The 15,983-nt window shown below is 37.5% G+C and overlaps 1 protein-coding gene and 1 long non-coding RNA gene across 2 annotated transcripts; both read left to right on the forward strand.

The window, feature by feature from the left end:
* Nucleotides 1-1,088: 1,088 nt before the first annotated feature.
* LOC106081434 (uncharacterized) lies at nt 1,089-3,401 on the forward strand. Its single transcript, XR_001220365.2, has 2 exons — nt 1,089-2,172; nt 2,360-3,401. It is a non-coding gene; the product is annotated as an uncharacterized LOC106081434 (long non-coding RNA).
* Nucleotides 3,402-5,647: 2,246 nt separating this feature from the next.
* On the forward strand, nt 5,648-13,016 carry LOC106081430 (uncharacterized). Its single transcript, XM_013243370.2, has 2 exons — nt 5,648-5,779; nt 11,070-13,016. The coding sequence occupies exons 1-2, from the start codon at nt 5,696-5,698 to the stop codon at nt 12,774-12,776; spliced, it is 1,791 nt and encodes a 596-aa protein (XP_013098824.1). The 5' UTR covers nt 5,648-5,695; the 3' UTR covers nt 12,777-13,016.
* Nucleotides 13,017-15,983: the final 2,967 nt, after the last annotated feature.

A 15,983-nucleotide genomic window follows, 5' to 3' on the forward strand; every position in this document is an offset into this window, starting at 1 on the left:
GACCATGATCGTTTTCGACTAACGTTGTTGTAAACAATCCATTTTTCATCTCCAGTTATGATTCGTTTTAAAAACGGATCGAACTCATTGCGTTTAAGGTACATATCACAAGCGTTGATTCGGTTTGTTAAATGAATTTCTTTCAATACATGTGGTACCCAATTGACGCCAAACAAACAAATGTAAACAAAATTTCGCGCACTTTTTTTCTAAAACAAGCTAAAAGTAACAGCTGATAACTGACAGAAGAAAGAATGCAATTACAGAGTCACAAGTCGCTGAAAAAATTTGTCAACGCCGACTATATTACTACTATATTACCGACAATTACTTTTTGGGCAACCTAATATATTGAAGCTATATCCAAATCTGAACCGAGTTTTTCCAACTTCAATATGCTTCGTCTTTAGGCCGAAAAATATGCCTGTACCAAATTTGAAGACGATCGGATGAAAACTGCGACCTGTAGTTTGTACACAAATTAACATGACAGAAAGTGATTTTGAGTCATTCGGTATATTTATCAATGGGTCTATCTCTCTTCCTTTTGGGTGTTACAAACAAATTCACTAAGTTATAATACCCCGTACCACAGTAGTGGTGTAGGATATAACTATTTAAACATGCCATCTTGGTGACTTTGTGAGTTGTTGTTGTTGTAGCCACATTTTCATGTGGAGGTGGCAATCCTCGTCAGGCTCCAGTAGGTGAGCAAGCTCGTTCCACACTCAATATTTATGCAAGAGTCGGTGCCGCCCGGCCTCTCACTGAGACTCTCCGCTCGATACCGTTGATTGTCAACGACTGTCATTGCAGCTACTCCGTATGGAGCATTCCACTATCCGCAACTTGTGGACGCGCCCGGTAGTTCGCAGCTAAGCTTCTCGTGGCAGCAATGAACACCACACAGATCGCATTTCAATGTACCATCCTGTTTTGTAGTTAAAGCCTCTGGAGCTAATTGGATATAGCAATTCGCCGATGCGGCCGCCTTATTAAATACGCCTTGGCTCCGACGCTACAGAATAATATATGTAGAAATAATGTTTTTTTCAAAAAGTTGCCTTTAGTATCTTATTATAATTTTTCGTTAAGTAAGCCAAGGAAATTTTGTTTTCGGGAAAAATGTGAAAAATTTCGCTCTTTTACAATCTTTATATTTGAATGGTAAAAGAAAAATATGTCATAATATTAATTTTAATTTCCGAAGTCCACTAGCAGAAGTGAGCGAGGGCTTTGATAAGCTCACAAGAATACCGAGAGAGTAATTCGGGTCACGATGAAGAGGGCTGAGGAGTATGCACCGGCAACACAATCGGGCGAAAGTGCAGAATGCTGTAAGGGACTGACCAAGGCGTATTTAATTAGGTGACCGCATCGGCGAATTGCTACAACAAAGAATCTTTTTTGGGAACTTGATATTTCAACATTTCTAAACGAGGCGAATTAAATTCTATTCGCCGTGACTTTTCAAATTATGGGCAAATTTGCTTCGACCTATCAGAGCAAGAATTTTATTTATTTTTAAGTGTCAAGTAAGAAAAACCAAATTTGAAAATGTACAAAATTCCCATTAGCTTCACCAATAAAACCACCAAGATGGCAGGTTTAAATTGTTTTCACTTGGTTATTGTAGAGGTAGATAGCTACCAAGTGAAGATGATGTTACATGCTGCAGAATAATACGCGTACTACTATCAAAAGGTTCAAATAGGAAGATTGTGCCTAGAGCTAAATCACGTCATTTGAAGAGGACAGTTAAAGTTTCTTGGCTACGAGGATGACGTTGTGATTGTGGCCATGCGCCAAGATTGGCCAATGGGCTTGATGTATTCCCCAAAAGATAATGTTTGTGCTATTCACCAATATGAAGTAACTTAGTATATTCACTTAGTATGACGTCGCGCTGGAAAAATGACGGACTTACGTTTGATTTGTTGGGATGAGGACGAGTCATAGACGGTTTAGCACCTATTGTAGTACTGCCCCGATATTGCGGGGCTATTTGCAGGATTATGGCTATACGAACAAGTTGTTCTATGTTTAAACTATCATCATGTACATAGTCCTTGCGCCATTCTTGACTACTACAGCTTAAAATGGCAGATTGAAAGAAATTCTCCCGCCTGGCCGCCGTTTTATCATGCATGTCGGCTCCTTCTTCATTCTAATGTAAGTACAATACTGTCGTAAATTGTATCTATGTTCTTTTGCGGTTTTTGAATCTTTTGGGCGACACAAAGGACCTAAGTTCCTTGAGTGAAGCTTACAGCGATTGAGGTTGTTAGACGCGTGTCTAAGTTTCAGAACCAAAAAAGGCGAGAAACACAAAAAAATATTGAAAATTTTTTATTTTTAGGATTATATTTTTGTAAGGCGGATTAAAAAATTAATTGGCATATCAAGTTCTATCAGCTATACGCATTGGGACTGACATTCAAAACACTTCTACTGAATTTGGAAAGAGAATCGGATCTCCCGAAGAGCATAAAATTTCTAAAATTCTGAAAAAGAAAAACAGCTCCCCGCTTTTAAGTACTCGGGAAGGACCAAGCCAGCTCACCCGCAATAGACTCCAGACAGTGTCCTACGTAGGAGACAAAATCGGAAAAGGAACGAAGGGAGCGCAGATGGCCCCTGATTCTTCATGGAACTGTGACTTACAAAATAACGCCACAGCCATTACGAAAGGGGAAGATGGTCACTGGAAAAGGTAAGGAGCTGCCTTCTTACGCCAGAGTGACAAGAAAGCACAACAGAGATGAGCTTACTTATGCAGTCATCGATATTGGCAGTGCATCCGGTAGGATTCCATCAGATCATCGGTACAAAGTCGAGGATCAAATTAACGTGCGGATTTGCGAACATGTGGGGAACTCTAAAGAGGGTCCACCCATACAAATGATGAGCTTCGAGTATAGAAGAGACATCTTTACGCTACGCTTTACATCAGCAGAATGTATTGATATTGTCAAAAAGCTCGTCAGAAATATCCACACTCCCTGGTAGGCAAAGCTGCCAGACGATTTTACGTCATTTTTTTACGATTTTTGTCCAAAATTTAACTCTGATGCCTGACGATTTTCGATTTGAGTCCCTTGATAATATGTCAATTTTTTGGGATCTATTTGTATTGAAATTGAACTCAAATTAGAGAAAAAAAATTCAGAAATTCGCTATGGCTGACATTATGCGACAAATTTAATTTTAAATTTTAAGGCCCGATATTGATTTCGAATAACTTTACAGTTGCTCATTTGTGTATCTTTCCATCATTAAAATTGAGCAAGTCGGAAATTGGAAATGTTCAAATGAAATGCATAAAAAACTCGGAATTTAAAATTGTAGCAACCGTTTAAATTTTATTAGCCCTTCAATCATATTAAAGTCTAAATTCCATAGATATTTGTGTTTTTATTGACAAATATTAAAAAAAATTTAATTCACCTTCTAGCGGCCTTCCATCTTTCGGAAATTGCACCATTTTATTGATTTAGACCAATTTAAGAGAGTGACGATTCTGCCGAAAAATTTTGACATTTTTGACGATTTTTTTTCAGAATTTTGACGATTTTTGCCAAAAAGACCTGGCAGCACTGTTGATAGGCGCACTGGCAGCACTGTTGGTAGGCGCAAAGCTCGACCTGATGAGAAAGATGGACATCCCCAGCTCACAAAGGCACGGCCTTCATCAAGCGATGGGGTAGCAATTCGCAACGGAACGCATGATGAAAGTTTTTAACAAGCAAAACCAAGGTTTGGTCGCGAATAAATTGGAGTTCTTCCACAGGGAGGAGAAGGAGGACGGAACTCTCCTTGTGGTGGGCATTGATCAAGTCACCGTGACAAGACTAAGACTAAGACTAAGACTCAAGGTATGGCGTACTACGGGACCAAGACTGTAGGACACGAGCAAGGTTGAAAGGACACGAACAAGGGGGAGTCGTACAGACCGATCTCTCATCAGTAGCCAAGACTCATTAAGGGCTACTCCTCCCGCTTCTCTCATTGGACAATTTCCATTCGCTGAGCATCGGCATGCATTTCGAAGGCTGCATAGGACTACAACTGCTTTACATGTCATCACCGTATACAAAAGTACACTTGTTGTGCTGACAAATATACCTTGGACTAACCATCTAATGCTTTTGGGCATTGTGGCTAGATTAATTGCTACGAACACTGATGTGAAGCTAAGAGAGCATTCTATTCGGTCATGTGGCGACTACGGACACTTTGTTGTCATTGAAGATATCTGAATCAGTTCACAATTGGCAGACTAATTTGCACGGTGCGTCACTTGTTTAACTGCCCAGCTACGCCCAGCATCTTCCCTCCTTAACAAATTCAAAGGAACGGTGTTGATTTCATCGTAGCTCTTTGAAGATGATAATTCCATCAAAACACTTAAGTAACGGATAAATGATATTTTCTTCATTTCAAGTAAATAAAAATTAAACAAATTTAATAATTACCAATAAACAATATTTATATTTTTTACTTTCCTCTGCCTTTTGATCCATTTTGGCGTTAGCTTTTGTATTTTTATGTAACAGCAGTTTTTCATAAAACAGCTGACCTTTACAAAACATGTGTTTAAAGTTGCAAATTTCTGCTGGCAAAAAAAGTCCCAGTAGAAATTTGCAGGTTCTCTATTTTCTAAATGTCAAAATTTGCTCTCTCGCGCTCTCTTGTGCTGGCAAATAAAAATTCCAGTAAAAATTTTTCCAAATTTGCACAAATTTTTGAGTTCCCGAACACAGCTAATGTGTGTATACACCAGCGATGTCCAAAATAAAAATGCGACTGCATGTGTGAATACTCTCTTAAAAAATTTTTGATTCACACATTATGTGCATTAGTTCTTCTACCATGTCATGCATGGCGAAACAAATAAAGGTGGTCTCATTTGGACAGCAACCACTAATCAATATGGTGCAATCCGCCATCTTGCCCTCAAGCTGATCGACGTTTTGCCAACACACACAATGAAATATTTGTGCGTGTGTGTACAGGGTGGCTGATGAAAGCCGCTACCAAAAAAAAATGTAATAACTTTTTTTCTATTTAATAATAATAATTTAATAATTAATTTAATTAATTAATTAATTAATTTAATTAATAATAATTTAATAATTAATTTAATAATTTAATTTAACATGAATAAAAGAAAAATGTATTCCATACACCGAAAAAAAAATGTAGCAATATTCATCATTGTAGCAATATTCATCAGCCACCCTGTATACGTGTGCGTATATGAGCCGAGAATATGCGAGAAAGAAGATAACAACAAAGAGAATGCAAACAAAAATCGGACATATTAATACTGTCAAACCTGGCCGGCAGTTAACAGTTGTTTGCGTGAGACCACCTTTTAATATCCGCCATGCATGCCATGGTGAATTAATTCAACCTTGAATGGAGCATTTTGTTGATTTACACATCAATTTATTGTACAACATATTTTCTGGCCCTATCCCGCGACATGCGTTCATTTAGGTGTAGTTTTTTCGTTAAAACGATCGAAATGATCTGTATCGGGTATCGAATTGTATTTGTTATCGGTTTTTCGTCTTTTAGGTTTTCGTCACCTTTTGTTAGTTTTTGTTTGTTTTTAAAATGAAGATTTTTGTGTTTTTAAAAGTTTCCAAACACTAATTCAATAATCTGTACGTCTGCCTCTCCGTTAATAATGGACGTCGAAGTACCTATATTGTCAGGTTATCTAAATGTGCCGACGCAATCAGGATTCCCCCTGAATAGGATTTCCAAAAGAGTAAGACGTACTATGATATGTACAGAAAATAAATTTCGATTAACAAGTATGCTTTTAAAGTATGAATACCATTTATTCATAAATCAAATGCACTTAGAAAATAGCAATTAATATTTTGAAATTGAAATTAAGAATTGTTCGGGATTATTTAGTACCATGCAGGTACATATTAAGTACATGTATATACAAAAACAATAGTAGGTTGCTCTGTGTGTGTTATGTACGACACAAGGGATTGCATTTAGCTGATCCCTTCACGGGGACACAATACAACCAGAAATCGAAAAATAATATTCATCGTCCAATGGCTTATTCGCATCATTCATGTACACATCCACTTGTTTCTAATTCGAATTTATGTCGTTTTCAATTGGCTCCAAGGCTGTGGACCGCGAAGCGAACTTATTTTGAAGTATGGGAGATAGGTTAAATTGCATTCAAAACATCATGCATAGTTTCATGTTATTGAATGTACAACTTGATGTGTATTTTTTGCTTAAAATACCCATTTTTTATAATTACAAAATAAAATGTTGTTCATCGTCAGCAAATGGTGTTTCCCACCATATTTCCCTCGGCACGGGATAACTATGAACAACGCACAATCCCATGGCAGCCGGTTGTACGTACCGGATTGACCCGATGGAATCCTCCATCGGCAGGGGCTGCCGTCTCTGTGTAAAACACACTGCTACAACAACAACATGAACAACGCAGGTTTGAACTTTGAGCTCCAATTCTTGTGTTGTTCATGAGAAGCTCAGCAAAAATCTAACGGGGGCGTCCGCAGGCTGCGGATAGTGAATGTAGCTGCAACTGCAGCCTATCAGCGGTATTGAGTGGTATTAGTATCAGTGAGATGCTGGACGTTACCGACTATGACCATGCGATATGACGCATTAAATAATATGATGGGCGTATTTTCCCGCGGCGATCAGTCCTATGGACCGGAACGAGCTTGACGAGGATCGCTACCTCCACATGCAAATATGTGGTCACAACAATAATTTTCCCCCATCTTGTGGAAAATATTGTTTTCCCCACCTAAGTGCCTGTGTCTTTTTGCCGCGAAAGCCAACGCCTCATCATCTTCCCCACATGTCCTAATAATGCTTTCACTTGCCGCACCTATTCTGCATAATTGCGCTTGTTGTCCTATGTATCCCGTTTTGACCCGGAAGCTATACTGACCTGCTTCTTACTTTCTTTCAGTAATAGCCGATGTCTCTTCCAACCAACTGTTTCGCTATTCCACGGTGCTACATGCGCGTCGTCGCCCACGCCTTTTACTTGGACTACGTCGCCGTAACATATTTAATGTATTTAGAAATCAAAAATAATTCCTCCAAGTATTCTATGGTTGCCTGCCTGACTTAGAATGTATTTATGTGAATCGTCTTTAAGACATTATATATTGCCATTCCAACAATTCTTGTTTGCAAGGATATCCAGCAAAGTATCGGACACTTCCTCTCTGCTTTTGATCGATGTAGGGGAATTTGCCTTTTCCAGTAATTCGCCTGACTTCAGCCACAACTGCGTTGTCGTCTCCTTTACACGTTTTGCCTTTGAATCCGTAGGAAACAGTATCTGTCTCCGAATCCTTTTAGCCGCAAGGTGGACTATTGATCTAGAGGAAATGTCTTCCTCTTTGGTCAAATCAAGTACTGCTCCTGGCAAAATGTCACCAATCTTTTTTGGTGCGCAACAGTACATGTTGCCGGCAGTCTTGCCACTCAAGAAAATTATTTCCCACCAAAATTTAAGAAAAATCTTACCAAACTCGAGCAAAACCTACCGAGTGTTCTATAAGCCAAAAATGTGGTATATGTTTTTATAACCGCCACCTGAGACTAGGCCTTTTACCATTCTATTATAAACACATCAAATTATACATTTTCAACGCTACAAACCATCTAGTACCGTCGTTTTTAATAAAGGATCTGGCCATGTCTATCCGCCTGTTTGTTTAAATCACTCTATAGCCTTACGTTCAATTATGGCCTATATCATGATATAGCGCTCTTTTTACCAAAATTTAAAACAATAAGACCCCTTGTAATAGTATTTAGTCTCACGACACCCTTTTTTCTGCACTCTTAACGAATATGCAGAAACGACAAGAAGTAAATTAGTTTTGAGTTATCCCCTGCGATTTTTTCAGTAATTAACTTGGTATCAGCCTACCAACCTACTAAGAGAATAAAAACCTACCAATTTTGGTAGGAACCTACTAAAAACGGCAGCACTGGTCGGGACTGTAAGGCAGATGACTCATCAAATCGATGTTTTGAGTGCTCACAAATGCAGTTGTTTTACCCGATGTGTGAGAGCTCGCATTTTCGGGCTGAAGAGTGATCCGTCTTCGACGGTTGATTTTCCTGATTTCTTGGAAGGCAACTGGCAAACAAATGTTTGTGTACCACTTGAAATTGACTGTTCCGCGTTCTTCTTGTGGTACGATTGCGACATGTCCAGTTTTTCCAAAAAAACGTGCGATCATTTGCTTTGCGAGCAAGTATTGTTGGACTTGGCTCATCTTGAAAGTTGTAAATAATAATCGCACGAAAATGTTCACGATTTAATTCATTTTTTTGGGCTAATCTAGCTTTTAAGTTACTGTAAACAACACAAAATTTACATTTGCACACCCCGTTAGGTTAAGGTTGTTAATTGTTTCAAGTCCAAAGTTTTTTTCATGAACGCTTAATCTCATATTAATCGCGATTAATAAATTTAAAGAATTATTAGATTTATAATTCGGTAGTGATTAAGATAATTCCATAGACTGAAATAAATATTTTAAAATATTACATTAAATAATTTTTTCCCTAAATTTACTGTTCAAAATATAAGGAGTATTGGTACATATCCCAATACGTTTAAAGCAAATGACGCAAAAGTTGAAAATTAATAAATAAACTTAAATTAACTCTGTACCTAGAGAAAAAAACTTTTTTTGATTAATTCTGCATATCTATGGTGCGTGGATTCTCAATAAGATCCTGCCATCTATTTATAGGGTGATCCTGGTATAGCTTTAAAAGGATTTTGTACCAGGCATTACGTACTTCATAAAACTTCCGCATTTGGCAGTCGATCCTCTGTAATATATTTCCAATATCTCCCCATAAATTTTCTATTGGATTGAGGTCAGGAGACTGAATATTTTTTGAAGATGCAGTAGGCATCATCGACAGGCATCAATAGTTCATGTTTAACTTTAGAGTCCAAGTGTTTCGGTTTATTTTTATATGCAACTAGCTGACCCGGTCCCGCTCCGCTGCGCCTCCTTTTACTTTATATGGAACAAAAGTTTCCTTGGAATATTTATTTTCGCCAATTAAAGATCTTTTAGTGAAATACCATACAGTTTAACAATATAAGTGCCTTTATCTGAATCCCGCATGATCTTTATTGGTCTACGAATTTAAGTTTGGATGTAAGGTGTACTCCATTCTTAAAATACGTCATTTCAGCCCGATATTCTCATGATGTCTGATTTAGTGGTGTTTTCAGGGGAGAGGTGGTCCCCAGATACTTGGCCCTGAAAAAATATCAGCATCGTGCTCTTCTCTCAAATACCATTTATTTAAACCCCATATTGCCATTGGCTTAAGAGGAGTTTGCAGGATGAGGCGTCCCCCAAACACATGGCCCCAAAATAAGTTTTCAATTCGTTTTCTAATCTCAAATACCTTTCATTTGAGCCCTATATTGCGGTAGTCATTAAAAATTTGCTGTTTGTGTGCTATTTTGGGAAAGGGGTAGACTCCCAGAAAATTGGTCCCGAAAAGGGGTATCAATTCTTGCTCTACCCCCCAATTCCTTTCATTTAAGCTCCACATTGACATGGTCGCTAAATACTCCCGATTTAGGGGTGTTTTGGGGATTGGGGTGGTTCCCCAAACACTAAGCCCGGAAAATATATCAGCAACGTGCTCTATTCTACTCATTTAAATTCCTTATTGCAAAAGTCAGCAAATATCTCCGGTTTGGGGTATTGGCCCTATGGTGGTGGGACGTCCGCTAGACAGCTAGGCCCTAATGTTGATATCAGATACGTGGTCTACTCCCACATACCTTTAATTTGAGCCCCATATTTCCATAGTCGGCAAACATGACCGGCTTGGGGGGTGTTTGTGGGATGGGCGGCCACTCAGTGAATTGGCCATGAAAATATATATCGGATTCGTGTTCCACTTTAAAAGCCCTCTTATTTGAACCTCATATTGCAATAGTCAGAAAATATTAGTTATAGTTAAGCCCCTCATATTGCAATAGTCAGAAAATATTAGTTATAGTTAAGCCCCATATTCCCATGGTCAGTAAATAAGTACTGTTTGGGGGGGTGTTTTTTGGAAAGGGGTGGACCCCCAGAAACGTGGTCCATTTGGATATCAGATTCGTATTCTACTGGCAAATACCTTTCATTTGACTCCCATATTGCCATGGTCGGTAAATATGTCCGATTTAGGGGTGTTTTGGGGCTTGGGGTGGTCCCCCTTCCACTCGGTCCGACAATTGGATATCAGATACGTTTTCTTATCCTAAATACCTTTCATTTGAGTCCCATATTGTCGTGATTGGTCTAAATATATATTTGGTAGGTTTGAGCCTGGCGCAGCCCCCTAGGTACCCCAACCGAAATTTGGATACCAAATTTTTATTTTTAGGGTACTATATGAGTGCACACAAACTTTCGCTTAAATCGTACCACCCATCTCCGAGATCTGGCGTTTCTGAAAATTGGGGTAAACTCACTGTTTCAATTCTCATCGAAATCAGATGAAAAGTGCTCATTATACGGACAAGAGGAACCATGTTCAAACCCCGCTTGCGGAAAAAAGTAAAGCTAGCAGTTATATAGATAAGTGGTAAAAAATAAGAGTTAAAATCAAACAACAACATTTAAATGTAAAACAAACAAAATCAGAAAAAGACGAAAAAAGCAACATCAACTTTTTTTTTTTAATTTAAGATTTAAGATCCATTTATATATGAAATTATATACAATCTGGTCCAATTATATATTATTTTATTGTATATAATTGGATCTGTTTATATATAGGACAAATTCGAGATGCCATTGTATTAAATTGTATACAATTAGATCTAATTTGATACAATTAGATTCAATTATATATATTATATCTGATGTCAGATATAATTGGATCTGACTATATCAACTTTTTTCACTCGGACTTCTATATATATGTTTATATCTTTATTGTCCACTCTATTGTACTTTTACTTATCACACTGTATATATGTATATATTTAATTACAGAAATCATATCAGAAATACTGTTTGCTATTTAAATCAAGTAGATATGGAATCGAACGCCTGGAAATTTGTGAGTCAAAGGAAGATAAAAATCCCAAAATTGTTACTCTGGAGAATTGTGTTAAAATAACTCAAGAACCATCACCCGCTAATCTTATTTGTATAGTTAAGAAAACTGCAACCCTTACACTTAACGCTGTGAATGAAGATAGTTTAAAAGAATGGGTTAATGCTCTACAAAACGTAGCTTTTCCGAACAACAAAATACAAAACATATCGGCCATTGAAGAGGATAACGACTTGTATTGCAGTTCTTATGGAGATGGACTTTTTATTGTCTCTCTGGTACCCTCGGAAGCTTCAGTACGATGCAGTATCGAACCAAAGTGCTATATACTGCAATTGACCGCTACAGAGCTGCAGTTAAAGTCCACAAACGGTTCAAAAAATGTCATATCTAACTGGCCGTACCGTTTCATTCGCAAATATGGATACCGAGATGGTAAATTTACCTTTGAAGCTGGAAGAAAATGTTCTACTGGTGAAGGGGTATTTGTTTTGGACCACTCAAATCCACAAGATGTTTTTCGCTGTATGTCTTCGAAAATGAAATGTATGAAAAAACTTATATCTGGCGAAGTACCGAATATTGATAGTTGTGAAAATCAACTCAATGCTGCAGCGTCCATGGAAGCAGGATCAAGGAGCCCATTGCCTGCCACATTTTCAGGACAACATTCCGTAGATGTTGAAACGAATTGCAATCAAATTATAAGATGCTTTTCATCCAATGACTCGAACTGCCATACAGTGATACAATCTTCGAAAAACGTTCCCAGTAAACCACCTCGTAAACTTTTAACTGTTGCTGATAAGTCTCCAGCTTTTGATTCGCAAAGCGTTCCAACTAAATCTGATAATAGCATTATCAACGAGAATGCAAAACAATATAAAATGTTTGAGCCTGTAACAATTACATCTACAATTGATCCCAATAAATCAGTAGGGTCCACGGTTATTCTAACACCCTCATCTCCCAATATACAACATGCTTGCAATACGAAAAACGATACAATTTCCGATGTCATACTGTGCAACAACGATTCGTTAGTGGAAAGAGATTATGAAAGCATAGAACATATAACAGAAGCATGGAGAACGTTAGGCATAAATGACGTCAAACACATTGAAAATGTACGTCCATCCGATGATAGTAATTTTGAAGATATTCCTTGGTCTCGCGACTTAACTAAAATCAACAGAGGCCAGTTGAAGGATCCCATATCCATCGGAGTAACATCAAAAATTATCGATATTGATATAGGAGAAAGCAATAAAAGTGTCAATAACATTCTACCCACAGATTTTACATATGATCGCCTAGAGTTTTTATCAGCCAATAACCATACTTCGAGTGGCTATAAGACTATTGTGTCTGTTACACCAATATCTAGAGTGGCAGGAGCGATGAAACCTTTACAAAACGAATACGAACAGATAAATGTACCAGATATAGATTCATGTCGCAAAGCCGATGACAGTCATTTGGGTTATGGTGTGCTTAGAAAATTAAGAATCTCTGGGGCCCTATCAGCTACACCTACACATATGACTACAAATTCTCGTAATATTAACACCGACAGTGATACGAATAAGCAAGATGAAGTCGGCCCAAATTACGTTCAAGTGAATAAGCCCAAAATTTTTTAATGATTTATTCTTCAGTTAAGAATTGTTTGATTATCTAATCTGTGATTATGCTTTTGGTATGTGAGTATATCATCGTGTATTGACGTATAAAAATCTGTTCGAACTGCATTTACTTCAGTATATTAATGATTTACGTTTAAAATTTCGTGGCATTTAAAAATACACAATCAGCATATTGTAGTCAGTAAATTATATTTTTTATACTTTAAGCCATAAATTAATAAAAAAAATAAAAATTGTATTGAACAAAAAACTTTCAATGACATTATTTTGTTAACCATATAGAACTTACGTGTTAAATCCAGCGGTGTGTTATGGATGCAAACATTCCATTAAGAAACTGGGGCAAACTTCTCACAAATCATTGAGTGCTGTCCGATTCAATTTTAAGCTCTGATAGGGGACCTCCTTTTTATAGCCGAGTCCGAACGGCGTGCCGCAGAGCGACACCTCTTTGGGAAGAGTTTTTACATGGCAAAGTACCTCTCAAATGTCGCCAGCATTAGGAGGGGATAACCAACGTTCCTGCCAGGATTCGAATATGTTGCACATTCCGTTAGTTGTTAACTGTGGAACTGTGCTTAAATTCAAATGAACATAGGCATGTAATTTGGATCTTTCATTCTAAATGTTCGGAGAGTATACTACTTAAACCAGGATGGACTAGTTACCGCATACGTAATCATCTAGGCTTCCCTATCGAATTAAATTTTATCTGTTATTAAATAAATGTTACAGCGTATTTAACAAAGTGTTGTATCAAAAATTTTAACAATTCGTCATAGATTTAAACACATCTCTCTTTAAATTCAAAAGACGTTTCGCATGATTTTACTCCTTTACGTACGTGGTAATCCAAATCCAGGGCTGTGAAGTTTAGCTAAAATCGTGCGTTATTTTTGGTACTCGAATTCGTCCACTTAGTTTATTTGTGGTTTAGATTTTAAGCCAAGGGCTTGTTGTTGTTAGGCACCTCACCGGTCTGGAAGACATGTTCCTCCGCATTATAATGGAGTCTTTAAATGCTCATCGAGAACTCTGGCACTCAACGTATTGGAACGACCAGTGAGGCTGAAAAAAAAATTTTCGCTTTATGGAAAAATATTTGTTTAACCGTGCCTTTCTAAAGTGCTTTTTAGTCCAAGTTATTCTAACTTGCGTAACCAGTCAATTTTTTTGGCATGGCGTTTGACCATTGAAAAAAGCACGGCTTGGCGCAGTGCGACACCTCTTTGGGTAGGAGTTTTTAAATAAAACGGTACTTCACAAATGTCGCCAGTATTAGGTACGTAGCTTACCAGAAATTGATGAATAGTAAGTCTTGTAAAGCTTTTGATGAGTGTTGCTCATTATTAAAAAATACAAATTAAAACACAAAGACAAAAGTACTAAACGGTATGAAGTTTATTGTTTTTTTTTTAATATATTATGGACTCATGGATAAAAACACTACCTAAACTATTCTTTCGTGAAAACTTTTGTAACAGTTTCACCTTTTTCTGCTAAGATTTCTTCAACGTTTCGTTTTCCGTTCAGGTCAGTGAACCAATTTAAATTATCTGCCACAACATGACGATTAGAGCAGCCTTTGCATTGAACTATAACCACACCTTTGTTATATGCTGTTTTTGAAAAAGAGTTCGAATTTCGAGTCGAACAAATTTTGCATGTATATATAATCTGCATTTTTGATTCTATAGGTGATGAAAAACTTCTATTTTGCGAGGAACAATAACGTACATTATTTACTTTTTGTACAGCTGTATTACCAATAAGCGGAAATTTTGTATGGACAGCTACTTTGGTGAAATAGGATAAAGTGTGTTGTTGTAGCATAGTGTTGTGCAGTGAGGCGGCATTCCTTGGCGATGAAGGACACCATTGGGTCAATCCAATACATACAACCGGCTGCCTTTGGATTGAGGATAAAGTATGGTTTATGAGAGTTCTCCGAGCTATGCCAGAAATGTTGAACAGCGACATCATCGAATATGTAACAATTTTTTATCACATTAGTTTGCTACCAGTTTGAATATCTATAAAATAAGATAAAAAAGCAGTTATTAGTTGAACTTTATTTGTAAAGAGTTACACAATTTAAATTTAGTCCTATACTTCGGATCGACATGGTTCTGAGACGATAGTCCTGGAAAGAAAATCTTAACATTTTAGAACAAAATTGTTTTGCGTAAATTTCCCCTATTCTTTTTTATTCAATGCGAAATTTCTTTTTTGGACAATTATAGTAAACACATGCTCTACCAAAATCAAAATAAAATAAGTATTAAAGTAAAGTTCATCTTAAAAAGTAGCTAGTACTTGTACACTGATTTACAATTTGTCTCACTTATAGTACGATAAGGAAGCACTGCTATTAAAATTGGAGAGGAATCAGAACGATGTTAATTTTGCCTCTTATCGGTTAGTAATTATTTATAATTTGGTCGTTGTTGTTGTTGTAGCCACATTTTCATGTGGAGGTGGCGGTCCTCGTCATACTCCTGTAGGTGAGTAAGCTTGTTCCTGTCAAAAGGACCAATTGCCGCGGAAACAAGTTTGGTACTGGATGTCAGCAGCTAGTATTCAGAAGAAAGATCCTCATTTTGAATAGGCCTTCCATTTCCGGAGAAATATATACGTTCGCAACTTGGCTACGCCTATTTAGAACTTATGATGGACCTGGAATTCAAAAGTCTCATCCCTCATAGAGCAACAATCTCAGAGTTTAAACACCCATGTTGCTCGGATTTTTCGGTCCACCACCACCTAAGTACCACAAAATTTTTGCCAATTTTTCTGGAGCGAATTTAAATACCAGTTTATCAATTTAATTTGATTTTGTTTTTTTCCACACCAACCCAAATAATCAAAAAAATTAAAAATAAATTGCACACACAACTTTGACCATAAATTCTTCGGACCCACATCTGAAACATGAGCGCACACCGTGCCATTGAGAACAATACTGGAACGACTGGAATTGCGTTTATGCAATGAACATTGTATGGTCTGGTTGTCATTGCAGCCATTATATGTAGCGAGCTGTTTCCAAATCTGGAAGTGAGGCAGTGGCATCAAAGTATCTCATTCGGTACATTGCAATATTGTCGATATTCAGCATGGGCCGGAACATGCTTGCTCCCTGCGCGGGATAACTGTGAGCACCACACGGGCTGGAACGATGAGCTCCGATCTGTGTGGTGGTCA

The sequence above is a fragment of the Stomoxys calcitrans genome, chromosome 4, assembly GCF_963082655.1.
Source record: "Stomoxys calcitrans chromosome 4, idStoCalc2.1, whole genome shotgun sequence".
NCBI lineage: Eukaryota > Metazoa > Arthropoda > Insecta > Diptera > Muscidae > Stomoxys > Stomoxys calcitrans.

Excerpts from the sequence above, each read along its gene's own strand:
- LOC106081430 (XM_013243370.2), top strand. The coding sequence starts at position 5,696 with ATGGACGTCGAAGTACCTATATTGTCAGGTTATCTAAATGTGCCGACG. Across the intron at positions 5,780-11,069 it reads TGAATAGGATTTCCAAAAGA|AAATCATATCAGAAATACTG; the intron begins GTAAGACGTACT and ends ATTTAATTACAG.